The 26,186-nt window shown below is 47.9% G+C and overlaps 1 protein-coding gene across 2 annotated transcripts; it reads right to left on the reverse strand.

Annotated features, from left to right (window-relative positions):
• Window positions 1–170: 170 nt before the first annotated feature.
• Window positions 171–25,234, reverse strand: ACLY (ATP citrate lyase). Of its 2 annotated transcripts, none has more exons than XM_057385896.1 (28): window positions 25,150–25,234; window positions 19,132–19,301; window positions 17,687–17,809; window positions 16,652–16,714; window positions 16,186–16,376; window positions 15,161–15,240; window positions 14,583–14,713; window positions 13,244–13,362; window positions 12,600–12,736; window positions 12,148–12,209; window positions 11,426–11,543; window positions 11,128–11,282; window positions 10,666–10,756; window positions 8,384–8,525; window positions 6,447–6,615; window positions 5,920–6,024; window positions 5,502–5,698; window positions 5,264–5,345; window positions 4,822–4,932; window positions 4,181–4,308; window positions 3,894–3,987; window positions 3,498–3,652; window positions 3,001–3,151; window positions 2,356–2,499; window positions 2,062–2,175; window positions 1,481–1,563; window positions 1,162–1,238; window positions 171–991 (listed from the first exon to the last, which is right to left on the reverse strand). In XM_057385896.1, the coding sequence occupies exons 2-28, from the start codon at window positions 19,288–19,290 to the stop codon at window positions 897–899; spliced, it is 3,276 nt and encodes a 1,091-aa protein (XP_057241879.1). In that variant the 5' UTR covers window positions 19,291–19,301; window positions 25,150–25,234; the 3' UTR covers window positions 171–896. The 2 variants fall into 2 exon arrangements, with proteins under 2 accessions (XP_057241879.1, XP_057241880.1); XM_057385897.1 differs by having other exon boundaries at window positions 13,244–13,358; window positions 14,579–14,713.
• Window positions 25,235–26,186: the final 952 nt, after the last annotated feature.

A 26,186-nucleotide genomic window follows, 5' to 3' on the forward strand; every position in this document is an offset into this window, starting at 1 on the left:
TAAAGCCTGTATGGAATTTGATTTTTATTTCTCCCCTTTTAAATCACCTGAAGCAGACCCTGAGGAGTAACTGCATTGAGGGTTGTTATTTTGTTAAATGACAGCTTTCCACACACCCCCTTTAGACACTCATTAGGATCAACTTGCAGAAGTCAAACATGGAAAAAGAATAAATTAGTAATGTGTATTTATTTGAGTTTGGTTACAATACACAGACAAGGAGGACACTGAAATTATTACCRAGATATTTTTGCAGCTGCAGATAACATGAGTGACAGTGCACAGAGCAGCAGTCAGAGGAAAGGAGAGGTTGTTTGCATAAATACAGACACTGGAATACAGGGATTTCACAGTTTTCACAGCAGTATGTTACAACTTTACACTTTAAATTACTACACCAGCTCTTAAGTAACATTGATTATACATCAGCAGCGGTCCCAGGATTCAGATACAGTCAGACCAAGGATAAGACACAGTAAACAAATTGAAAAACAACCAACAAAAAAAAAATCCAAAGTCATGGCTTATGGGAATGACGGGCATGGTTCCCTCATGGAAAAGGTATAGTTTGTTACCAGAGTTATGTTCAGTAAGGCATACCTATGAACCAAACTTTACCCCCCAAACCCTAAATCTCTTCTGGAAATGAAATGAGAATAGAAAAAAAAAAAAAAAAGGTGAGAGACAGTATTAAATACAGCAGGTAACAGAGGGAATAGCACAAGTTTTGGTTTTATTAGAGTAAGTTTCTATCTTTATAAAACAGTCGCTTCGCACAGTTTGACCAGGCAGCTCAATGCCTCTGTCCCAATGATCACGTTTATACATCACAGTCCCACCGTGGTTGTCCCTGGATAGGTTTCTGTCCTCGTGCATTCCGAGGCAACACCAGCTTCTCACATGGTCATGTGCTCTGGTAGGACATAGGATATATCATCCCAAGGGTGACGGTACAGACCCTGCTTCAATCTCTTCTGGTCCAGGTAGTGTCCTGAAATAGGAGTGGTTTATGTTAMAAAATTCCTATCCCTATTCTTAGTCTTTGACTTGTGTTGGAGTTCTGGAGTGCATTGAATCCCCTGAGTTTCAGGTCTGTCTGGTGCTCTGGGGCAGGGCAGCCCCACGAGGAAGGAAGGGACAGGGAAAATGTAGCAAACTCACCAATGAATCCCATACTCCTGCCCAGTACAAAGATGCCGTTGAGAGCTCCTATATCAATATATTCATCTGCTTCTTCCCTGCAAAAGGAAGGAAAATAAATGGTTCCTGGTAATCATCTATTTTAGGAATCAATCTCAGACAGGCTGGGAGCCTGCTCTAGAGCCAGAAGCCACATGAATTCCCATGACAGCTTTCTGCCCCCAAAAGCCAGGCCAGGCTACAWTTCCTTCCCCGTGTTCTGGAATCCTGTCCCTCAGGAGCTGGCAGTGCAGCTTCATAGGACCATGATCCAAGAACACCCCCAGYCCCACAAACTCACCTTGTGAAAGAGCCACAATTCCTGAGCACGTCAACAAAGGCCACTCCAATAAAGCCGTCTACATTCAGGATAAGGTTTGGTTTCTGCAGGAAATAAAACACACATCAATAAAGATGTCAACAGTGCAAATGGTGRTAACTGGCACCTTCCACTCTAAATGTGATTTGAGGGCTGCCTGTAGTTCAGGACACACCAGCCCAGCGATGGAGAAGCTGCTCAGCAGAATGAGCAAGAGCCACAATTAGTGGGAATGCTGGAAAACCAGCCCCAAACAGGTCAAATCCCAGAAGTTCCCTGCCATGGGCCAGCACATGAGCAAACAGCCTTAGATTTACACCCAGCAAATGCCAGTGTGGACAGTGGCCACACAGAAGATGGTTTGGCTTGCTCAGCATTTCCCTGGTAGCCAAATGCTTTCAGCCTTTCCAAACTGTAGCTGTACTCAGCCTCAACTCTACCGCAGACACAATCCCCAGCATCTATTTATGAAACACTGCACTGAAAATACAGCTGTGAGCCCCAGTCACTTTCCCTCCCATGAGAACCAGTGCCCAGAGCAGTTCAATACTGGCATTTTTCACCTTGGAAGTTGTGATTTTTTCTACTTCAAGTGCGTAGTCCAGCAGCGGGGTGGCTGGGAAATGCTGCTTCACATAGTCCTTGAGGATCTGAACTCTCATGTCAGGGTTGTTTATCTGCAAGTTCAGAGCACATCACAGTCAATAATGTTGATACTCTTACAGATACTCTTTGTAGATTTGGGAGAATTTTGTCAATAGCTGCCTCTGAAACTTGCCATTTTTTTTCCATTGTTTTTGCTCTCCCCCACACTTCCCTAAAAATCCCTCCAGTCTGTCCTAATGCAGTTTTCTTACCGATTTAACTCGGTGTCCAATGCCCATGATCAGCTTCCCTTCTTTCTTCATCTTATTCACAAACTCCATGGGGATAATCCCACTGTCAAAAGCTTTGCTGAACATTTTGGCTGCRGCATCCAGTGCTCCCCCAAACCGGTCACCCTGCATGCAAGACACAAAGGCAATTAGAGCARAGCACTCCACAATTAAGATACAAACCCAAGATTATCTCCTTCATCCACCCTCCAGGTCTCTGTGGCATTCATGACATTAGTTTGGCAGGCACCTGAGAGAAAACATCTGCTTATCTCTCACACGAGTGCCACTTTGGAGCCAGTGCATCTCTGCTAGAGACAACATGGGGGAAAATTCGATCCAAAGTCTGTTTTAGTAACACTTGTCAGAGCTCAGGCAACCAGAGTCAACACTGACAGCAATATGCTACAAAATATTTCTAGACTCAAAGGAGACAAACTAGTCTGGCTTACTGGAAAAATGGACCAGATTTTAAATAGGGAGAACCGAACCATTAAAGTTGAAATTCAAAGTGTGGATAGACAGACACCACCAGTCTGTGACTGCAGCCAATCCAAAAATCAAGAGTAATAAAACCTAGAAGAGTAATAGTAACAAAGCTAAACCTCCTGGATATCAGGTACTCACGATAGTAAGAAGGCCTGAAGTGAGGCTTGAGACCAGATCTTTGCCAGCCCTGGCACAGACAATGGTGTTGTGGGCTCCGGACACAGCTGGCCCGTGGTCAGCTGTCACCATCAGGCACATCTCGATGAACTGGCAGGCATACCTGGGTAACCTGGGCACAGACACCATATCAGTCAGGGACAGAACACAAATGCAAATATTTATGAAGTCCCCAGTCTCTCCAGAGTTTAGGTGATACAAGTTGTCAGAGTGTGAATCAGGCCTAGAATACGGAAATTTCCTCAGTGAACTACAAGACTCATGGAAAACTTAATCCCAAGACTAAAACACACTGTATGGAGCCCAAAATGCTGACATAGTGTCATGGAGGGAATACAGACATGGCATTCCAGTGAATCTACTTTCTCTGGAGTTAYTTCTTTTGCATAAAAGTCTATTAATAGACAATAAAAACTCCAAACCAAAGAATCTGTGAGCTTTCACAAGTGTTGCCTCACCTCCTCTGAAACCAGAGCAGGCCCAGAACTCCTCCAATGCCCATCTCCTCCTTGAAGACCTCAGTGATGGGCATCCCAGCATAGATCAGCTCCTGTCCTCGCTCATCACAGATGCTGGTCATGAAGGAAGCTGGTTTGCGAATCAGTCCCAGCTCCTGGAATTGCAGCATAATGATGGGATGTTAAACAACCCACACCAGCAGAAAGAGGCAGAGCCTCAGCACCGCCTCAGACTTGCCCTCGGAGCAACTTGCACAACCCAGAACCAGCACAGCCAGCAGCTCACAAGTAATACTATAAAGCACCAGGTATAACCCCAATGTGGCATCCAGAATCACAGCAAATGCCCTGTCTGGTTCCAAGGACCCCAAAAGCAGGTAAACCAGCACAGCTCACCCTTGCCCAGGAGTAATCCATTGGCACAGTTGGAGGAGGCACTTCCTCAGCTGGTTCAATCACTCTTTTGGCCACMAGATCCTGGTACACAGACCTAGGGAGAGAATCTATTCAGTAACTTTGGTCCTTCTAAGAGATCCAACTGAGGTGATCCAACACAGAACTTAAAACCCCCACAATGAGTAGAAGATGCTTTCCTTAAGCACAAATATAATTCCTATCAGGCCAGAATCAGTGCCCTGACAGCTTTTGCCCCCTGCTGAAGGTGCCCTGTGAGTGTGACTTACTGAATGACCTCTCCCAGCTCATCRAAACTCCGGGGAACAAACACTCCAGCTTCCTTCAAGGCCTGGTTCTTTGCTACGGCAGTTTCAGAGGCCTGGTTGGCACAAGCTCCTGCATGGCCAAACTGCACCTACAAASAGAACASAGAGCAGTAAAGAATACAGGCTGTYACCTGCAGGGAGTGGAACAGAATAAAAACCTGACTGGGAACACCATGGCTGMACATCTGCCTCCTCTGGGCTACCAGAATTCCTGGCTGCAGCCAGAGCCAGCAGGGCAGAGGGATGTTCTGATCTAGAATCACTCYAGACTCATCCATTCATGTTCTGCCTCCCTAAATTGCCCCACTTCAGGGCTGCTTAACATAGATCTTTCCCATTTCCACCCCCAAAGCAGGTGGCTATCAAAATTTGTTGTGTTGTCTCAGATCTTTGGGCTCAAGTAAGCAGAATCCCCTGGAAACTTCCCATGACAGAACTATAGAAGCACAAGGTATCTTTATCATTTATGTGAAAAAGTTCATAAATATAAAAGTTACTACTGCCAGCTCTGGAAGGTTTAGGTACAATGACTGAAATTGTATTTTTCTTCCTGTTGTGAATATATCCTTATTTTATGCATTGGCCCCCATTTTTGCACATACCTCTGAGGAGAACATGGTGGCACAGGTACCAATGCACCAGCACACCACTGGCTTGGTGATCCGGCCTTCTTTAATGCCCCTGCAGATCTTGTACTCTTCTGTGCCTCCAATCTGCAGGGAGAGAGAGATGATTCCAAGCTGCACTTCTGATAAAACCAGCTCCAAGACATGCACTGAGGCATTGCTGGAATTTTTAATCCTTATTCACTGAATAATGGCTGAAGTCTCAGAACAAAGTCTCCTGATTTTTTAAATTTTTTTTTTCTTTTCATAGGGAAGACTATGCTTGCCTGTGGGACAAATTCAATTTGACAAAAGCAGCAAGAAATAAAGTTTGCAATATTCAAGAACAGTAGAAGTGGCTGCTATTTAGCATCCTTGCAGACAGGTCGGATGCTCCCAAAATAAAACTACATGCAGGTAGTAAAGTGGTCTCACTCACCTCCCCCAGTACTACAATCATCTTCACTCCTGGAGTATCCTGATAACGCAAAACATGATCCATGAAAGTYGAACCAGGATATCTGTGTGCAGTACAGGAGAAACAGTAGAAATTTATTTAATACACTTTTCTGAAAGAAAAATTGAACACCCAACCTGCCCTTTTTTTTCCAAACTACCAACAATTCTTCTGTTGACTGACTTGAAAACCAGTGTCTGCTGAAGGTGCCAACTCATACCTGTCTCCTCCGATGGCCACCCCCTCATAGACCCCGTCGGTGGTTCKGGAGATGATGTTGTTGAGCTCATTGGACATCCCTCCAGAGCGGGACACGTAGGCCACGCTGCCAGGACGGTACAGCTTCGATGCCAAGATGTTATCCAGCATGCCTCCTGTGTTGCCTATTTTAAAGCAGCCTGGCTTGATTCCACCAACCTACAAAAGAATTAGAGAAAGGTGTGAAACMCTTTAAAATCACAAAACTAAGGAATGTTTGTGTAAGGCAGTATTTGTACAGACAAGGGAGGAYTTTAAGGTGAGGGACTAACATGCACTTCCTGTGCCTAAAGACAAAATGGATTGTAGGATACACTTCATCCATCTGAGAAAGATGATCTGAGGGTTAAGAACAACAGAAGGCRACCATCAGTACTTACAGTTGCAGGCCCAATGATGGTGACTCCCTTTTTATCAGCTGCCTTGATCAGTTTTCGAGTCAGGGCCTCTGGAATGCCCTCGGCAATAATGGCAATGGTGCGGATCTGTAGCAAGGGAAGGAAAACCATTGGTACCCTCAGGGGCTGCCCCTTGCCAGGCCCCTGGGAGGTCATACTTGGGAGGTCACTCTGTGCACTGCTGTGATCTTCACAAYAGTCTCAGTGCTCTGCTCAGGGAATTTTCTCCCCCTTGCACATCAGAGCAGCAGTGTTTTTTAATCAGCCTGAAGCAGTTGCTGCTAACCAAGACGCACCAAGTTCCTCTTAAACAAATTGCAAGTCCAGCATTAGGAATTGCCAGGGACCCCCAGTATCCTCCTTACAGTCTGTATGGGGTTAAAACTGGGGGTTATCTGCTAAGTCAGAAGACCAAGACAAGTTGCTAATGCCATCACAGTTTAAAAAACACTAGTACCCTGCTGACAGGGTCTTCCTTCTTTTGAGTTTCTTCTGGATGCTGCACTCACCTGGGGATAATTCATGGTTTCCACAGTGCTGTCATAGGCAGAGCGCAGAGAYGCAAAGTTGATGAGAACATCCACCTCTGGGTGCTTCCTCATAGCATCTGACATGTTCTTGTAGACTGGGATCAGGATTTCTTTGTGGCCCCAGTAGAACTTCTGCCTGTGATCACCACTGTGGAAGAGAAGATGGAAAAAGCCCTGACCTTAAGGCTGTTGGAAAGGCAAAGGGACACAGCGCATGCAGAGAGAGGAGTTTACAAACCCCATTCTCAGCCCCCGAGATTGACTGAGACACTCACGAGCACGTGAGCRTGTGTGGGGAGGGACCTTATGACAGCAGAAGGTTCTTCAGAGAATAGGACAGAGCAGCATATGGAAGGAGACGGGCTAATGGGGACAGAGGCATCCAGCAAGATGAATAAGCTCTCCCACAGTGAAGTTACCAGAGCCTTAACTCTACTCCAAGCTGGAAGACAGAATGAGGCACAGAAAGAATAATGAATGAGAAGCGTGCAAAGCTGTGTCACTGGGCTGGTGCTGACACTGGACTGGGGGGATCAGGAAACCAGTATCTGTGGTGAACAGCCAGGACAGCAATGGGAGGGCGAATCAGCTTCCTAATCCTGCTACAGCAGGACTCTGCCCATCCCACAGACACTGGAGGGGAAGCATCTGGGAGGGTTTCTCTGTTGGTATTTCATACACAGTAGATGMTCTGACTGGAACTGCAGTGAAGTCTGGCTGGACAGTCACTTAAGTGTGTGGATACTGGCTGTGTTCCCATACCGGTACATTCACGACAGAACATTCCAGGTTCTGCCAGCTTGGCTCCCTCAAAAAGGTCAAGCAGAATCAGATAATTACAGGTAGCCTTTAACTTTAATCCCTACTGCTTTTTCTTCCTAATCAACTGCAGCACTGCCAGGGGCTGCCACTCACCTACAGACGTGACTGTGCCTGCACTCAGTACCCTGAGGTTTGCACTTGCTGAGAAGTTATTACAGAACTGCAATTACCATCAGAGCTGCAGAATAACAGTACAAGGTCTTAATTGTCAAGAGGAGAAATTCTCTGCAGGACAGAGGCTGATTAGACATCAGCTCTCCAGGAWGTCTGTAAATACCACAGGAATGAACTAAGGCTCCTGCCTGGCTCCGGGCTCCCACCTGACTGTACTGGAAGCAACAGCTGCTGTTTCCYTTCTCTCTACTTACCCTGTGCCACAGGGAGACCCCCACACTGAGCAGGTACAATAAAACAGCTCATGCACACCCAATAGCCCCTCTCAMCCCTGTAGGGATGAATAAAAGAGGGTGAACACCACAAGGGAACTCTATCCTGAACTGAAGGATCCACAGGCTTCCAACCTGCTAAGTAACCACTGCTGCTATTGGAAAGAATATGAAAAAGGTATTATTTTTGAAAAATTTTSTTTGACTACACACCTGCTTTAGTTTGTCAGCAGAGCTGCTATGATTCTGTGTAATATTTGGAGGGCTAATTCCTGCTGCTGCAGGCACAAATCAAGGTGTCTCACACAAGCACACAGCTAATAGGAGGTGAACTGAAGGAGCCTTACACAGCCTGACTGCCTTTGCTGAGCCAGGRGGCTGGAAAGAAAGCCCAGGTAGTCACAAACTGCCTTTCTCACTGAGTGAAGAACAGAATTTGGACATCTTTTAAAAAAGCACATGAAGTGGAACTTCAGTTCTGTGGTGAACATTAAGCTGTTTCAACAGCACAGCCAAAATCAATGGTTGAAGAAAACAGAGCAGCCTACAAAGCCAACCCAGGGGTGGAAAGGAGCAGAGGAAGTGGTGTTTCAGCAGGGATGGAGACCAGGGCAGAGCTCCACTAAAGAACTGCAGGGACTGAGTGAGGAGAAGGTCACAGAAGAGTTGGAAAGAAATGGAAAAATGACGAAGTCACAGGCTACTTACGTGAATGGATAAACCATGGCAGCCACTGACGGTTCATCCCGGGAGCAAATATAATCAAAGTCCAGCATTCCTTGGACAGCCCGGGTCTGCATCCCCCACACGATCGCTTTGGTGTGGCGGCTGAACAGTGTTGTGGCTTTACCTGCTCAGAGAGGGGGAAAAAAAAACAAACCATGTTCAAATTGTACACCTGAGCAAGACACAAACTGCAACTGCCAAATGCCTGCTGAAAGGCTCCTGGATGAGTGTATTCCCCTCCCTCCAAACTGAACCCAAGAGATGAACTGCAGGATGGAGTAGACACACTGTCCAAATCAAGGAAGAAACTGTAGATGAAGCAGCAACCCCTTCCCTGGATTCTGAACACAACAGCCAGGTTTTGGGGTTCACTAAATGGGCAAATGAATCACAGTGGGGAGTTGGTACAGGAGAGGAGAGAAGTGAAAATTGCCTTTGCTTTTCCTCCCATGGGCCTTTTACTTCGCCCCTTGTATATTTTCTTATACAAAGCTGAAGAGAACTTTGTATTTCTTTTACTTATTTGAATGTAGCCCACAGTCTGGGTGAACCGTGAGAGGTTGTTCAGGGCATCACAATAGAATGATAGGAAATACTAAAAAGAAAAAGCCAGGAAATGGAGGGGACCAAAAGTAAAGGAGCTTAACATACTCAGGTTTTCTTTCCATTGTTTTTTTTATGATCAGGATCCAACACAAACTTAAAGGCTCCAAGAATTTATATATACCCAAAACTTGGCTTCAGGAGACAGAGTCACAGGAAAAGCAACAGTTCAGCCAGTGAGGATGAACTGTTGCCTCCAAGTCTATTTACACCACTTGTCACAGCACAACATTGAGTCCCTCCTTCTGACTCCAGGCAGAATTAGTTTTAAAACCTATAAAAACTCAGAGCTGCTCCACCTGCTGATGCCARCTTGGGCTACTGCTGTGTTCTTTTGGGATTTGAATCAAAGGTAAACAGCCATAGGGATTTAACAGGACACTGTTCCTCTGGCTTCAACAAAGAATTATTCCTTGCTCTCCAGCCCTAAACACTCACAGTTTAGATTCACTGCAATATGACCTGTCATTAGGGAACTGCTCATGCTGAAAATCTGTTTATCTCGCAGGTGCCTGCAGGGGTATACCACAAGTGTTCCCAGGAACACCAAAATGTGGACCCAGAGAGGTGATGCTGTTTGTCTGAGAGCACAAAAGCAATAATCGGAGAATTCCCCTTCTACTGTTCCTCCTCATGATAAGGGAGGTAACTTGAAGCTCTACTTTGCCCCCAGTTCAGTTTATGCTCACTTAGCACAGAGCCCAATAGAACCTTAAAGTGCCTGTAAAATAGCTTCACTGAGCACAAGCTTYAATGGTTGGCTGGACTGATAAGGCATCATCTAGTTCATTTGTGATTTTTCTGTACTTTCCAAACCTGATAACTGAGCCACCCCTGCACTACTTTGTTTCCCTTTGAAACAAGATGCTAGTTATTGGTCACAATTAGTGACTCCTCCTTTTGGAAAGCAAAGGGAACAGAGCTTTTCACTATGTGCCTCAGGCTGTTCTTCTCTGTGATGGTTGGAGGGGAAGGGAAAAAAAATTAAGTTTGTTTGAGACCTGGCCCTCTCTCTCCCAGAAATAGGAAGTATTTGTGCAAAGACATTGTGATCTGCACTTGAAAAAACAGATGAGAAATTCACATGGTGACAGCTAAATATGCTGGGCAGGAGGGAAGGACCAGACAACACAGCAAACTTTTAGAGAGGAAAAAACAGCAACAAAACCAAGAACTAAAAAAGTCAGCTGCCAGCGAGGCCAGGCACATTCAGCTGGTCACACAGGTCCTACCTGAACCAGGTCTCGAGGCTGSGATTGAATCTGTTAAAGAGAGAATCACTCATGCATTGGTATGACAGAGCTGGCTGCTGCCAGCCCACCAGCCAGGCACCCAGGCAGGTGCTGCAGCAGCCCTCCTCTCCACAGCACTCAGGGCTTTTGGGTTTGCTCTTCTTAAAAAACAAGCAGACTGGAGCCCTCTCATTGTACTTCCTCTTGATGTTCCTGAAAATCCCTCATCAGGGCAACTCTGACTCGCTGTGTGTATGGGCTCATGGCACAAGTGAGCTGCTCAACCACTTAACTACACTCAAGACAAAGATAGGCAGGTACTACAAAACYGCTTCCCTTTATATAGAAAAACCAAACATTTGTCTCATGCCCATCCTTCCTTTGGGAAGGGCAGAGCATGGCCAGCAGCATTCCCAGGGCTGGACTTACCAAGAGGTGCTGTTGGTTTTGCCTTCTTAGCTGGAGCCATACCATCTGGTTTGGACTCAGAGAAGGAGGCGGTTCTGCTCGGTGCTGGAGTCTGAAAGATTCAGAAGCCAAGTCAGTGAGAGACAGTGCMCTATGTATAACCTGGAGCAAAAAGAGATGGCCTCACTTTGGCTATTACAGAGAAAACCAAAGGAAATGAGTTTTGAGTCAAGAGACAGAAAACTAAATGAACCTACTAAATGAARTAGGTTCAGCCATCACATTGTTAACTTTGAAAGGTCACATTTTCTGCACGAGTGAGATGGGTGCTGGGGTGGCCTGTCCTAATGAACTGCACAGGTAGAGTCACGCTTGTTTTTCTAAAGCTTCCTACAAATACACTAGTGGCCAAAATCTGTTTGCAGCCTGCCTGGACAGGGGAAGGTGCTTCATGTCCCCTTTCACTGCAGGGAAGGAACTCACCGAGGGGCTGCCGCTGGCGTTGAGGAGGAAGTTGGCAGTGTGGGCTGCAGCAGGCGGCTGGTTGGGGATGGGCCGGTGGCCCAGAGCCATGCCCACGATCGCAGTCATGTGGGTCTCCGTGCCAAAGACATGGATGGGGATCCCTGTGGTCTTCCCTGTGAAWGCACACAAGAGCAGTCAGCCTTGTCAGGGGAAAGCTCTGCCAAAGTGAAGCATTTGTCCTTGAGAAAGCTCAGCAGAAAGCAAATGGAAGAAACATGATGCGAGAACAAAACTTAATGAAAAGCTTGGTCCTTACCAACTTCTCCCATGACACGTAACCCTTCCTGGTAGTTCGGGCCTCCTCTTCGTACAAAGATCCTCACCTCATGCTCCTTCAGAGGGCCTTGGTAATCCTTAATTGCTCTCACAATGCCCTAAAAGAAATACACAGGATGTGACCCTGATGCCTTAGGATTTTTAGCTTCTATATTTTCATGTGTCTGTATTCTCTAGTACAACACTAGAACTACCATTCTCCTATCTTTAGACAAAACAATCCCTCTCTGAGCCTGAATCCAAGGACATCTCGCTGCCTCAGAGCCCTAAAATATGTAAACAACAGTGAGTTGCGGGGGAGCAAGTCTGGGGTAGCTGACTTCATCACCTGAAAATATCATTGGGGAATTGAGGCCCAATATGTTAATAAGGCAGAACTTGTAAAAGTGAGTATCTTGTGATCCAGGGTCCATTTTGGGTGTAGCCTCAGGAGGAGGCTTTTGTCTGCCCTAATGTTCCAGGGGGCCTGTTAGGCCTGGATTAAAGTTGTCTATTCTCATTCTCCTAAGTTTGTCTGGCCTCTGTTTCAGGTGAGCCTGATTGATAAGGCATCAACCCAAGCATCCAGACATTTACACTGTCCCATCACCTCAGGAACTCTGGGAAGAGATGGACTATGAGCCTCAGCCAAACATGGAATTGGGAAAAAGGGTCTGGGGCTGACAAGTGTGTGCTTGCTGATGTTTCTGACTGATCACTTACYTTAAAGGTGGCTGCTACATTGGTGAAGTTTGCAATGCTGCCTCCGATAATCAGGATCTTCCCTGAGGGAAGAAACACATGTAAATAAAACTATTTCAAGAGCAGAGTACTCCAAGATGATGAAGCAGTTAAAGACAAAGTGAAATAAACTGTAGAGTAACTATTTGTGTTTAGTAGAAAAAAACCCTAAGGCAGTTGTGTTTAGTAGAGCCTGAAAGATAAGAGCTTTATACCAAGCAAGAATGTATGATAAGGATCTCTCTGGCCCCACAGAAAACCATCAGTCCTCTCTCCAAAGCAAGAGATGACAGAAATCCATCCCTGAATCCTTCAGAAGGCAGCAGTGCATTGAAAGCTCTGCCAGGGAGGGCTTAGCATAGTAAAAGCCCAGATTTGCCCAGGTATTTTCATCAGATACAGCTTCACAGCTTTGGAATTGCAGTGACTCCCACCTTCTGGGTGCTTCTCTCGGGTCATGAGGGAGAGGATGGTCTTAGCATAGTCGTAGGTCTGCTGCTCGCTCGGGGCTCCTGAGTATTCCCCATAGTTGGCCAGTTCATTGACACCCCCCAGGTCACAAATGGTGTCACTGTAACAAAAAAAAAAGAAAAAAAAAAGAAAAAAATCTATTTAAGAGATTACTTATAATTTGAGTCACTATAAAGGTCTTAAAAGTATTTCAAATCCCTGAGGAAGTGGGACAGTGCTGTCTGCTGAAAACAAAGCTGCTCTCCTCTTGGTGCCAGCCATGATTAATCCTGTCATGCTCCTCAGATACAAACTCAGTGACCACTACAACAATCTYATTACCCTCAACAGCTTTCAGCCACCTTGGTTTTTTTGTAAGTCAGAAAGGGACTGTATTTCTGTAAGAAACTATATTTAACCCTAACCCTCCCAGAAYTAAATTCCCTAGGGGACACTGTGTTACATAGCCTGGTGAGAAATCTGCAAGGCATCTTCATTCTGAAGAGATCCCAAACAGTACCARTATGGGAAAATGGCTTTAGAAGAGTGTACTTTCCAGAGGCTGCAGCAATTATGTTCTCCCAGCACTGCAAAGCCCTCCATCCTCCAGAAACCTCACTGTCATTACCTGTACACCACTGAAGCACCACCACCAGCCACCATGGTCCAGATCCTGCCTTTGGGGTTCAGGATTGTAAGCTTCAGGCTGGCCCCACTCTTGGCATCCAGRTCAGCAATGTAGGCTTCCTGCAGAGAGAGCAGCACAACCTCAGCTTCCTCCTGCACCTGTCTTGTCCATCCCAAGGGTTCATAGTGCTGGGTGCCTTTGGACACACAGAGCAATCACATCTCATCAGCTAYAGCAGAGGGACAGCAGAGCTACAAACACTGCATTTGTCGGGGACAGAGGCCCAGCTCCATCCCTCCATCACACAACAGTCACAAAATCCAAACGGAACTGTAAAGTCTGTTCTGGTCTTGGCTGAGACCTAAGGAAATCTAAAAATCATCTCACCCATGGTGACCACTCTGGCTGTGCTGCAGCCAGGAACGTAATCACTGAGAACTGTAATTTGGCTCAACATGGTGCTCCTGCAGCCCAGTGTGCCAGGCTGCWGAGCAGCACTTCATCAGAGTTCATTAACATTCCCAGCAAAGACTTTGCCATAACAACCTTCCCAGGGACTTGGAGAGGGATGATTCAGAGACAAAACCTGAACTAATCCTTTTAAGAGCAAATTGAGTTGAGTGTTGGCTTCCAGCAAGCTACATGGAAAGGAACAGCTAAATGGATTTCCTGGCCACAGTACAAAAACCTTCCAACTGAAGCGTAATTAGAATTATTAAAATGAAAAAGTCAGGACAGAGGGAGAGCAGAACAGACCCCTGCAAAAAGTAACAGAATAACTAAGGAGAGAGCTCTACTTCCCAACAGCTCCTTTGTCTGGAGCACTGCTTGAGCATCCAGCAGTACAGACCCAGGGAACTTGCAGAGCAAACAGACACTGCTAGCTTCTCTTAAAAGTTTGAGAGATGGTGGTTATTTCCTCCAGGTTCACATTTGGATGCAGCATTTGCACAGAGCTTCTGCTATGCTCTCGGAACTGTCACTGAAACACTGAGGGAGCATCAGCTCCCACAGGACTCCCAGTAATCACTGCTCCAAGRGAAAAATAGGGATGCTGAGGGCAGCAATGTGGACAGGAACAACAGAGGGGAGCTCTGGAACACATCTTAGGAAAGTTTTTCATTAAAAAAAAAGTAAATTCTGAATTAAAGAACTGACAGTTCAGAGTGTGATTATGAGCAGTCTTAGGACTACAGCTACCTGTGCACAGGTTATCATGGACAGCACACTGCCAAGGTGCTTGAGACACAGCAACAAAACCACTGGAAACAGMAATGCCATGGGCATACATGCAGTGAGGAATTCAGGACACAAGGAAGGAATTCCAGCTGTCACTTGCCTCAGGGTAAGCTTCCCTGCCAAAAGGAGGGGGGAACTCCACATCTCCCCACTTCACTTTGCAGATGTAGTCAGCCGTCGCGTCAATCTTCGCAGCCAAGTCAAGGATGTAAACACCATCCTTAGTYACCACTAGAGTGAAAAATATGGCAATTAGCTCTGGGTTGTACAGAGACACATTACAGATTGACTCCAACATCTGGTACCACACAGAGATCATTGCAAAAGCTGGATGACTGCTGTTTCCCCTGGCACTGGGCAATATCGACCAGGCCAGCAAATTCCCTGAGGAATTAACCAGTAACTGTGGCCATGGTCCAGGCTCTGTCTCAGGGGCTGTTTTGTTCTAACAATGAAATTTTTACGTTCTTCRGTTCTGCTTAATATTCCTTTCAAGGGAATTTTTCATTTCCTCATTTTTAATTCACTGAATGAACAGCTCAAAGACATATCACTGCCACTTCCGTACTTCTGCACATGGCACCTGGTGCTTTTGTGAATTACAGAACCCAAAGAAGGATCAAGAACAAATTTCAGTATTTTGGAACAGGAAGTTCTGCTCCCAAAAATATCCATTACCTAATGGATTGATCTCAAGGTACGTAAAATACAGATCTTCATAAAGGTTGAACAAGCCACAGATGAAGCTGGCCAAGATGCTGGAAAAAAAGAAAAAGAAAGTAACATAAGTTAATGAAAGCAGCCAAATCGAAGTACAGTCTGCTCTGTTYGTTGGTATTAGTGGCAATCTGCAAATCTACTCGGCATCAATTTCTTTCGTTCYCATTCATCTTCTCTGGATGGAGCCTGGGTGATGGATGACTCAAGGGAAAGAAGACCTTGATGACTCATCTTAATTACCCTGCACCAAACTCTGCTGAGGACACAGTTGCTCACAACTGTCAGAGCTGTGCAGTCTGATTTATCTCCCCACAAGACAGCAGARCATCGTTGCCTCCCTGTTGATACCCATCTTTGTCAAGATTTGAGCTTCGTTAGCTGTGATGGGGAGGAGGCTGCAGTGAACTGATGGAGTGACAGGCTCCTTCAGCCCTTCAGTGCAGCACAATGCCAGCCAGAATTACGCTATGTTTGGAAAAATCATGACTCATATTAAGATAACGAGGTATGGGCACTAATTGAGGGAGATGCAGAAGCCTTGAGATCTACAGATAAGCCTGCAGGAGGAAGAACAGGACAATAACTTTGCAGACCAGGCCAGAGCAAAGAGGGGAGTTCTGAATTAGCAGTCAGATCCACATCTCATCCCTGTTTTGCTAAACAAAAGAAACTTCTGTGCTGGCACAAAGGATCAGAATTCAGTACGTGTCTCCAGTCTCAGAGGTTGAGACCTGAGCAGGCTGACAAKTGCTGCTGCCAAGTAAAGGCTGAGCACTAGGAAATCTTATTTTTGGGTTTTCCAGACCACTCAGATAAGGTCAGAGAGCTTGGATTCAGGATGCCTGGCATATTCTGGAGAGCAGCAAGAAGGGTAGGACATGAGCTTCAGGGTGAACAAAATGGAAGGATGTGGCACTGAGATAAAAGAGAGCAGTACTCTGTGCTGCATGGTTGGTCCTGCACAGAATTGCATCTTTACTTACTCCTTCTTGTTAGCTGGTGCATGCTGCAGGAGATGCTTCTTCACATCCGATTCACTGAGCTTCTCATCCACTGCCACGAGCAGCTTCTGAGCTTTGGCATCCACATCTCCCACATCCACACCCCCTTCGTGGTGGAAGAGCACGTAGTCTCCCTCCCGGGCAGCGTAGATGCACACATAGAACTCTTCCTCCTGAGCCACAGAGAAGGGACAAGCGTTAACCAGTGACACCCAGAGAAGACCCTGGAGAGTCCAGTGATGGGATTGGGGCAGCTGAGCCCATCGTAGAGCTTCACCAGGAGCAGCAGTGCTGGAGTGACACTGACACTGCCCAGGGCTGTGCACCAACACTGTCAGCTCAACAGYACACTCCCAAACTTCTGCTTTCTCCACTGTACCAATCCAGCTAAGCATGCAAGTCCAAAGCAATTTAAAAGTCCTTTTTAAYGCTTTAATGGTGTACTAACCTGTTTGTGAGGGACGAAGGGTTCAATCAGGAAATTCTTTAGGATTCCCTTYGCATTAGCAATCTGGGGACAAAAAACAAGATAAAACACCTATAACCACTTGTCCAGTCTCCACATTTGTGACAGCGTAAGGAAAGCTTTGAGAATTAATCAGCATTGCTCTGAAACCACTCCTCCCTCTCCAGCACAGCATTCAGCACTGTCACCCCAGGATATCTGGTTACAGGAGTCAGTCACCTTTCCCATTCCTAAGAGGACAGAGAGGTATCAGAATTACATCAGACAGCTGCTCTCTTCTGTCTCAGAGGTAGCGCTGTCACTGGGCCCTGCTCAGCACAGTGAGATGCGAGGGCTTGAGCTACTCTTGGAGTAGTGGAAAAATCAGAAGCAAGGAATCAGAAGCAAGGAATTCCTGAGCTAGAGGCAGGAGCAGAGGCCTCAGAGTAGCCCTCGCCCTGAAATGGTATCAGTGAGCATGGAAAAGGAAGAGAATCCTTTAGCATCTTCCTCTAGCCAGGAACTGTTCTGCATAGGCACTTCCCTGTTATCCAAACATTTCCAGGCTCAAAGAGACCTCCTTCTGAGGACACCACTGCTCCCAAATCCATAGCCCAGTCCTTGCTTCAGATGTGRTTGTTGTATTGTGCTAAAGGAGTGATTTCCACACCCATTTTCCCAGTGGGGAGCACTGAAGATGCAGCTCCTGCTGTTTCCCAATCYTTCAGGCAGCCGCCCCAGCTCAGAGCTGGAGCCAGCGGCAAATCAATCCCAGCAGGGCCAAAGGCATAAATTCCTTGAGGCAGCACAACTCCATCAGCTCCCAACACACGGCAGCAGGGATGGCAGGCACTTCATTATCATTAGCATTGCGCTGTCATTCTCAGGAAAATAAATGTCACAGGACAGCACTGAGATAAAATAGGACCTGAAGTAACACTCAGTCACCAGCCAAAACAGACGGGCTGGCTGCAGCAGAGGATGAGTTATGACAGCTTTTTTGCTGTTCTGTCCCAAGAACAAAAGGGAAGCACTCACCGTGGTTTCTTGGCCCAGGCGCTGCTTGAGCCAAGCCTTCACCTGATCCAGAGTGAGGTTAATCCCAACCAGTCCAAGCTTYCCACGTCTCTTGATGAGCTGATCTGGCTTCACCACCAAACGCTACAAGGTTGTGCAAGAGATTTAAAGGAAGAAGCATTAGAAAGTTACTTTGGTYGAGTCGTTCTCTGCAGATAGTGAAGTAAAAACTTAAATCAGTTCTGCACAGCACATGTCCTTGCAAAATTCCTTTAATCTTGGCAAATCCAGCTCCCGGTACAATGTGCCTGCAGGTTTGTTTGTTTTTTTGTTTTTTTTTTTTATGTTGCACTTTGAGAAAAGCTGCCTTGTCTCTACTCAGCTGTGAGCAGACATCAGAGGCTGAGGTGKCAGTTTGTTCTGGCTTTTTTTGATGAAAAAAAAACTCCAATGAGAGTTACAGCAGACACAGTTTCTCACAAAAAAAAAAAGGCTCCTGCTGTCACTACACTTTGCTTACGAGACTGGCTAGGGCCAGGGTCATGCACATTTCAGTGAACTGACTGTGTGGCTCTTTATAAGACACTCATGGAAAGCTGCTCCTGGGTTACACACATCTCTAGCTTGCAAATAGCTTTAAAAAAAACCTAGAACTGGGTGCCATTCCCCTGTACCGCTGACATGTCCTGGAACTCSAGCAAATTAAGAGTCAGAACACACCATGGTGCAGTACAGGACACTGAGATGGTCTTGCTGCTGGACCCTGAAGCCCTTTCCAGCCTTACAGAACCAGCCTTAAAGGCCTGAGAGCATCCTTGCTCCTTTCTGGCTTCCTGCAAGGCTTTTAGAAGCATTGCTGATCTCTTCCCRCAGCTCACTCAGCCACTTGAGCATGGAACATTTAATTAGTGCAGAGCTTCTATCAGTCAGTCAGTCAAGGACTATGAGACATTCATGTTCTCCAGCCAATGACTTAATATAATTAACTGCTGGAAAGAAGCCAGCTTGGACAGCTAATAAAAAGAGCTCTGGGTATGTTTTCTCTAGAGAAAGTGTGAGCATATCAGATAGGGAGATAAAAAGTTTTTGCACTGAAAAATTCAAAAAGGAAGTTTTCTCTGACATTTTGCTTGGGTTCAAGAAAACTAAGCAGCATCCTAACAAGACGTAAAAGCCAGACATGGAGAGAGCACTTCCTGATTTCAGAGAGCAAGGCTTTGAATCAGACAGATGTCAGTCTCCGCTCTCAATCTCCTTAACCTTCTGTGCAGTTATGAGCAACTTGTTTACAGCTGTATCAGCTCCTATATTTCAGCCTTAAAGGAATAATTGGCTCCCCATAAGGTGATACTGAGCCTTGAAGCAAGGCTTGTTTCTCCATCAGGGTTAGGAGTGACTGTGGCAGAGCAGCAACAGTCCTTTAGGAAGAATTTGGAGCAGTGCTCAGGTGCTGTCSCTGTCCTTACCTCGCTCAGGAGCCATGGGTGGTCCTGGGTGAGCYGTGCCCAGTCCGTGGCTGGGGTGACCCGGGCATACTTGAAGCGGTTCTGGATGGCAGAGGAYGTGCAGATGTATTTGTACAAGAACTCCTTCCCCGTCTGCTCGGAGATGGCTTTGGCTGACATGGCTACCTAGTCTGGATGGAGAAAAAAAACCAAAAATCCATCAGGAACACAGCGCTGTTCTGGCCAAGAACTCCCCATCACCTAGCTCAACACAAACCCAAACCAAAGTCTCCCCACTACACTGATGCCTGATGATTTTTGCTTCACCTTTCTACACTTGCTGTACCCTCTATGCATCCCCCTGCACCCCTTACCTCACGTCTGTAATTCCTGGAGCTGATATTCCAGCTTAGTTTAGGATTTCTGCTGGGCAGAGAGACCAAACATCCTGAGGAAGGAGTCAGCATGCCCTGTGCTATCTTAAACCTKAGGCTCCAGCTTTGGGTGAAGCCTTCTGTCCAGAACATCTTGTGTAAACTGGGCTCTGGCCTCATCTGGGGGGATTCATTAGAATAGGGGGACATTACTGCATTTGTGAAGTTTCTTATTGGGGAATTCTACATAGATATGCTAATTCCTGAAATCTATAAAACTTATACCTGTGCTGTACACGGGTGTGCATTCTGCCMTCAAGTTGTGCACCYGGGATCCCAAATACYGAGGTRAAACCCTTTTTATCCCCTTAACCGTGTCTGTGTCATTATTAAAAACTGGCYWTTCAASGCAACAACATRAGGGATCATAAAACTCCCTTGATAAGCAAGAACTATTCATGTTGCTTAAAACTTCTACCCCATTCCCCTGCCCTGCACACTATTTTGGTCCAGTYTTGTCTGCAGGGAAAGGCAGAATCCCTGCAGCTTGTCCCAGCTGCTGCCAAGCCTTTCCCAAACCTGCAGCTTGGAGCATCYCCTCATATCCAGGGGGTGCCCAGTTCAGGAAGCTTCTCCAACATCRCAGCAGCACAGGTTTGCTGCTGGAGTTTCTGTGTAACACACCTACCACTTCTTTGGATGCAGGGAACCCTTCCCCTCCCACCCGTATTCACAGTGGAGCCTGACTGCAGCACATCAGCAATCCCCATCCCTTTTCTAAAAGGAAAAGAAAACACTGCCAGATTGACATCATTATTTTTTCTTATTTCAGAACCGGGTATCTTGGAAAGAGCTTCCCACCTGACAGAATAAGATGCTCAAGACAACACAAAGATTAAGGTTAGACAGTATGGTTTCTTTTTTTTTAAAAAAGAAAAATTTCTAATTCAATCCCTTTCTGATGGATGGTTTTCTTCTCTTTTCGAGTATATTCCAAACTGATGTAAGCAAATGATTTCTGATCTCAAGGGTGTAACTATTCTTTTTGGTATGCAGCAGCAAAGTCATAAGTGTCAAAGATGCATTTATTTTTAACTGCCATAAACACTTACTTAAAAGAATACTTCATCCCAGTGACCCTGTCTGCATGTGTCACATATCAGAACCAAGTGCTGTGATSAGCCAGGGGGTTTGGCATGTCTGGGAGGTCAGACTGCTGACAGGGAGGCTCAGACAGCAGCTCCTGCTGCATTTTGAGTGACTGGGGTCATGTCACTGTTGCCCAAGCACAGCCAGTGTGGCAGGAAACAAAAGCACACTTGGGATGGATTCTGGGAGAGCTGCAAAGCAGAGCAACTCAGATCCCATCTGAGCACCTGGACAGCCAAGTACTAGAATGGCTACTTGCCCTCATCAAACAGCCYACTTCAGACCCACAGAGGGAAACAGGTGAAAAATTCCCATTATTTWTTGTGCTGCCCTCTGGGTAATAACCATTAGTAATCAGCTGGGCTATTCATCCTATAAGCAAAAACAGAATAGCCAGTGATTAACTAGCCATAATTAAAAATAAAGAACTTTTTCCCTAGAGCAGAAAGAAGGAGGTTTGGTCTATCCCTAAGACAGCAGAAGGCAGGTTGCATTCCCTGAGCCTCCAAAACAAACAAGTCAGACTGAGTAAGTCACTGTAAGCTGTTACTGAARGCTGATAACTAAGCTTAAGGACCAGCAGCCAGCTTTCCAAACTAACATCTTTTCAAATTCAATTGCAAGGTTAAAAAAAAATCAGCTTCACAGAGGCAAACCTGCAAAGGGGCAAAAAACAAAGAACAGCACGCCTGCTTTCAAAGAGTTCTGATGTAAAACCTGAGCACGATTGCAGCACAGCTTCCAATTTAATCCTGTTTCAAAATGGGATCAGGCAATGTTTCGGCAGCACCCCATCTTTCATCAGAATCAACCCCCACTCCAGAAACACTTGCCCCTAACGCTGCCTACTGAAACAGTTTATTAGCCCAGTGCCAAAGCCAAGCTGGCCTGAGAGGAGGGGAGCTCTTGTGAACAGCCAGAGGAGACCAACCACCAAACCAACATCCCAGCCTGATTCTGCAGGAACACACAGCCACACTCCCACAGGCACTGTGCCACTGCCCAGCCTCACAGCTGCACACACACAACTCATCTGTACTGCAGAGCCCAAAACTTTCCAGTGGAATTTGTACTTTAAGCAGAGCTATTTCTGAGAGCACTCCCGGCTCCCGTGGTACCTACAGCCACCGTTTGTTCTGCCTGGGAGGAAGCTGTGATAGTCCTGCTTCAAACCCCTTCGAAATCCATCAACTCCACAATCTGCTCGGGGMCTGTCCCAGAGAAACATCGTCACATTTCACTGCAGCAGAAGCAGATGGGTGAAGGAAAATGGCAAATATATTTCTTTAAAAAACCCAAGCATTTGTCATTTCTCCAGGATGTCACAAAGCCCCTGAACRGCACTGCAGAACTTCAGTCCACATTTACAAATTAAAGCACTCAGACTGATTGKTTTATGGTTGGTTATGCCAACAAATACTCTGCAATCACAGGAAACTGGATCCAGGGTATCCCTCAGGTCTTATTTAAAACTGTCATATAAAAAAGCTTCAGTGGGAACAAGTGACATMTGTGGGATTCCTTAAACCTSRGGGCMAAAAAACAGAGCTGTTCCTCTCTCAGAACCATTTCTGGTCTTCTTTATGCCAGTCCCTGGTTTCCCTCCCAACTTCACCACCTCTTTTTTGCAGTAACACTACTGGGGTAAAGAAAGGAAACTACAGAATTCTTACAATAGCAGTAGATGAAAAATAACATCCTTGTGTCATGGCAACAGAACAGCAGCAATGAGRCTGTTCTGACCTTATCTGCCCGAGTTTCACATTTCCTAAACTTTAGTGAGTCTTTAATCACGCCCCTCACTCAGTTTTTCCACGGTTCTAACTCTGCCTTTCTCGTGGGGCAGAGAGCACAAAGCAATTGCTTCAGTCTGCTGAACTGTTAAGCTAAGAGATCAGCAGGAAAATAATCCATAGGGCATCAGCAATTCCTGGCTGTGTGTGCTCGTGCAGGTCCCTTGACAACCAGGGAGACACGATCAGAGCAGGTCCATTAACTCCCTGCATCTGTTCCACAAACACCAAACAGGGGCACGGCTGCACCTCTGGAGAAAAACCCAGGAAAAAAAGTCCCTTTCTCTGCCCCAAACATATGCTGTGGGATAACAGTGCTCTGTTCCACTGCTTAACACCCAGACACAGTTCTGTTCAGCATTCATKAGCCAACACTGACCTGCAATTTTCTCACCACTTCAGGTYCCAGACCTKGTACCCACCACAYATAAGGGCAGATTCACATCAGCAGCACAAGTGTCAGACTTCCATAAATGATTTGTGTTGATTTACTGAGGCTCCAACACTAACAGCTTCCCTGCAACATCTTTCTCTCATCATCCATCCCAAAGCTGGATTCCAGCCTTTGCTAGCAAGTCCAAAGCAAGTAAGAGACATGGAACAGATTACATTTTTGGGAGCTCAGCAGCATTTATTCCCTCAAAACATCATCTGTCAAACATTTGYAAAGAAGTTGATGCTTGGAGAAAATTTCCTGAGCATAATTAGTGGGATGGTGGCAAGGCAGGTAAGAGTCCTAGGGCTGGATGTTGTTTGCTGTGACACAACTGGTACATCTGCCCCAATAAAACAGCAACCAGCTGGAGGGAACACGCAAGAAATCCAAAGGAAAACACAGATGGAGAAASAGGGAGGCAAACATATTTCTTTAAAACATTCTTGACATAGAACCTGGGTAAATTCTCCCTGACTCCCAAGTGATCAATGATGTGTCACTGCTCACTATGACACTGCTCTCTGCTCTGCAAAGGGATAAAAATTATTACAGATATTGATTTAGTTTGTTTTTCTTCATAACAGAAGAAGGGGTGTAACTCAGCTTCACCACAGAATGTGGTGCTCACACAAGGAATTCTCTTGGATTCAGATCGATATTGTCCTCCAGCTGCACCAGAACGATGCTTCTGCCAGGAGGAAAGGACTCCTCCAGTGAAGACTTGATGCCTGCTCTCTCCTAMGAATTGTGTCAACAAACCCATACCKTAAAGCAGCCTCCCCCCGCKMCATCCCAGGTCATTTATTAACACAGTTCAAGCTCAGCCAGTATTTTCAGCCCATAGCAGCATGAAAAGTTACATCAGCTCCCACCTGGCAAACCCATGTGTTTCATCAGAGGATAGCGAGGGCTCGGGCAAACGCGAGGTCACGGTCCCGCAGCTGCGGTTGGGAAACGCTGTGCGGGGTGATGCAAGCAGGTGCTGCATGCCCAGCTCTGGGAGAGGCTCCCGGCACACATGGAATCTCTGAGAAAAGCACGGGGGCTAGGGAGAAGCAGGRAGCACAGACTGGCTACATGTGGCTAACGGAGAGGAGAAGACAGGCTCCCCACACCTGGTGGGCACCCAGTGCCGCAAGGGGGGAAATTTGGGAATCCTGTCATTAAAGATCATCTTGCTCTGCACCCTGGGGGCTCCTTAACAAGCTTATTCCTTAAATACTTCCTATATCACTTGCACAGTGTATGGCAGTAGCAGGTTCCCTGACTGGGCAGGACTTCCAGCTGTGGCTGTCCTTGTGTGGGAACTGCTTCAGGCAGCACTAGAACAGTGGGAAGAGCCCTGATACCTGGAGAAAACTGCAGAGTCTCATATGCAGGAAACCCAGCAGGGTTTGAGTATATAATATCACTGGACACCAGAGATGATACTCTGAGCTCCAAACCCAGTTAGGGATTGAAAGAGTAGAGACACCTACAAAGAGGAATAGTCAGGGTGTACCTCGGTTTCAGCCTTTAGACACTACTGCAGACARCAAACTGTTCAACAGAGAGAAGGGAGAGTCTGCACAGCAGGATGAGAATTTCGAAAGCAGCAAGACAAACAGGAGGTGTTTGCAGGSAGCAAACAGGAGAGCTGGAACACAGCCAGCTGTCCCGGGAAGGGAGCGACACACGGGCTGTGCACGCTGCTGCTCGCACGGGAACAGCGAGATCCCGACGCGGAGCTACCCATAAAGAAAGGGTTTTCTTTATGGCAGGGGATGAAAGTGCTTCGGCCAAGGCCCTCTTGAACCAGAGGAGTAAAGAATAAACGCGTAAAGCTGGACCCCTTTCCCAGCCCCTGGGTAATATCCGCGCTGTGCCCACCGCACACTGTCCCTGCCCCAGAGCCACCACGGACACTACCGGRCATCAGCACCGCTACCGAGAGACCYCGGCGGCGSCGCCCGCAAGGTCAGAGGAGGCCGTGCCGGCGGGAGCGAGGGGATCCACTCCGGACCGTGCCGGCACGGCCGCCCCCGTTCCCACCGGCACACCCGCTTCTTGAGCGAGTCCGCGGCAATCCCGCCCTACAGCAACCTATCGGGGCCGGCGCCGGCCAGGACCAGCGCGGCTCCCGGGCCGCAAACCCACCCGTTCCCGCCCCGGACGCGCGGCAGCGCCGGCAGAAGCGGCCGCGGGAGGCCCCGCCATGTGCCGGGCAGAGCCGCCACCGTTCTCCGGGGCGGGCGGACCCCGCCACAACGGCAGCGGCGCTCGGCGGTGCGGCCATCCCGGCACTCACCTGGGCCGCGCTCGGCCGCTCCTACCCCGATCCGCTGCTACTCCAGCCCCGCTCCCGCCGCCGCCGCCGCCTTTTGTTCGCGGAGAGCGGCCTCCCCGGCCCATCGGGCTACGGCCGCCGCCGCCGCTGATTGGCCGCCGCCAGCGCCACGTGCGCGTTGCCTGAGCCTCCGCCGCGCTCCCATTGGCTGCCGCCGGTGGGGCGCGGCCGCGCAGCCTTGTGGGAGTCGTAGTTCCGGCCCCCCCTCGCCCCGCCCCCGCCGGCGCCCGCGGCCGTGACCCCCGCGCAGGACCCGCCGCCGCTGACGTCACCGGCCGTGAATGACGTCATCAGGGCGGCCGCCTCACGGTACCGGCGGCGGGAGCGGGGCTCCTTCCCCAGCGCCGGGACAGGCCGAGAAACCTTCCCCGGGCGTGTTGTGACTGCGGGGGCGGGCGGGGCCCAGTGGTACCCGCSGGGGAGTGGCGGGACCGCCGGAGCCGGTTCACCGGTGCTGGAGCGCTATCCCCGGGGAGGCGGCTGACGGGAGCGGGGCAATGGGACGAGGCCGCTGTGAAGCTCACGGATTCTCCCGAAGCACCGGKAGCGCTCGGGGGTGCGGGTGTCCTGCCTCCCCGCTGCTCCGGTTCCTCGCCAGCCTCTCACGGGAACGATCACGGCTCTCGCTTCCCGGGAATACCCATCCCACGTTTCCTTCCCTGGAATTTCCAGCCTGTGACTAACGCGCTCATCAGCAGCACCGGCGCGGTGTCTGACGAGAACGGGCGGCTTTGCCCCGATGACCGGGGCTGTCGTGTCCCCATGACCGCGTCACCGGGCTGGGCACAGCCCTCCCGAGCACCATGCGTCTCACACCGCAAYCTCGCTGGAAAACAGAACGCTTCAAACCGCCTGAAATTCCCTGCCCGGCTCCCCGGGGACGGGGTGTGTCAGCCCGGCCTCCCTCTCCAGAGCTCGGCTGTGYGTGTCTCCCCACCCTGGCGTGACCCCCACCCCGCCTCCCACCCCCGCGGCGGCCGGGGAGCGGGACCGGAGCC

Source organism: Malurus melanocephalus, unplaced genomic scaffold, assembly GCF_030028575.1.
Source record: "Malurus melanocephalus ecotype Western Australia unplaced genomic scaffold, MMel_1.1 scaffold_886, whole genome shotgun sequence".
NCBI classification, from domain to species: domain Eukaryota; kingdom Metazoa; phylum Chordata; class Aves; order Passeriformes; family Maluridae; genus Malurus; species Malurus melanocephalus.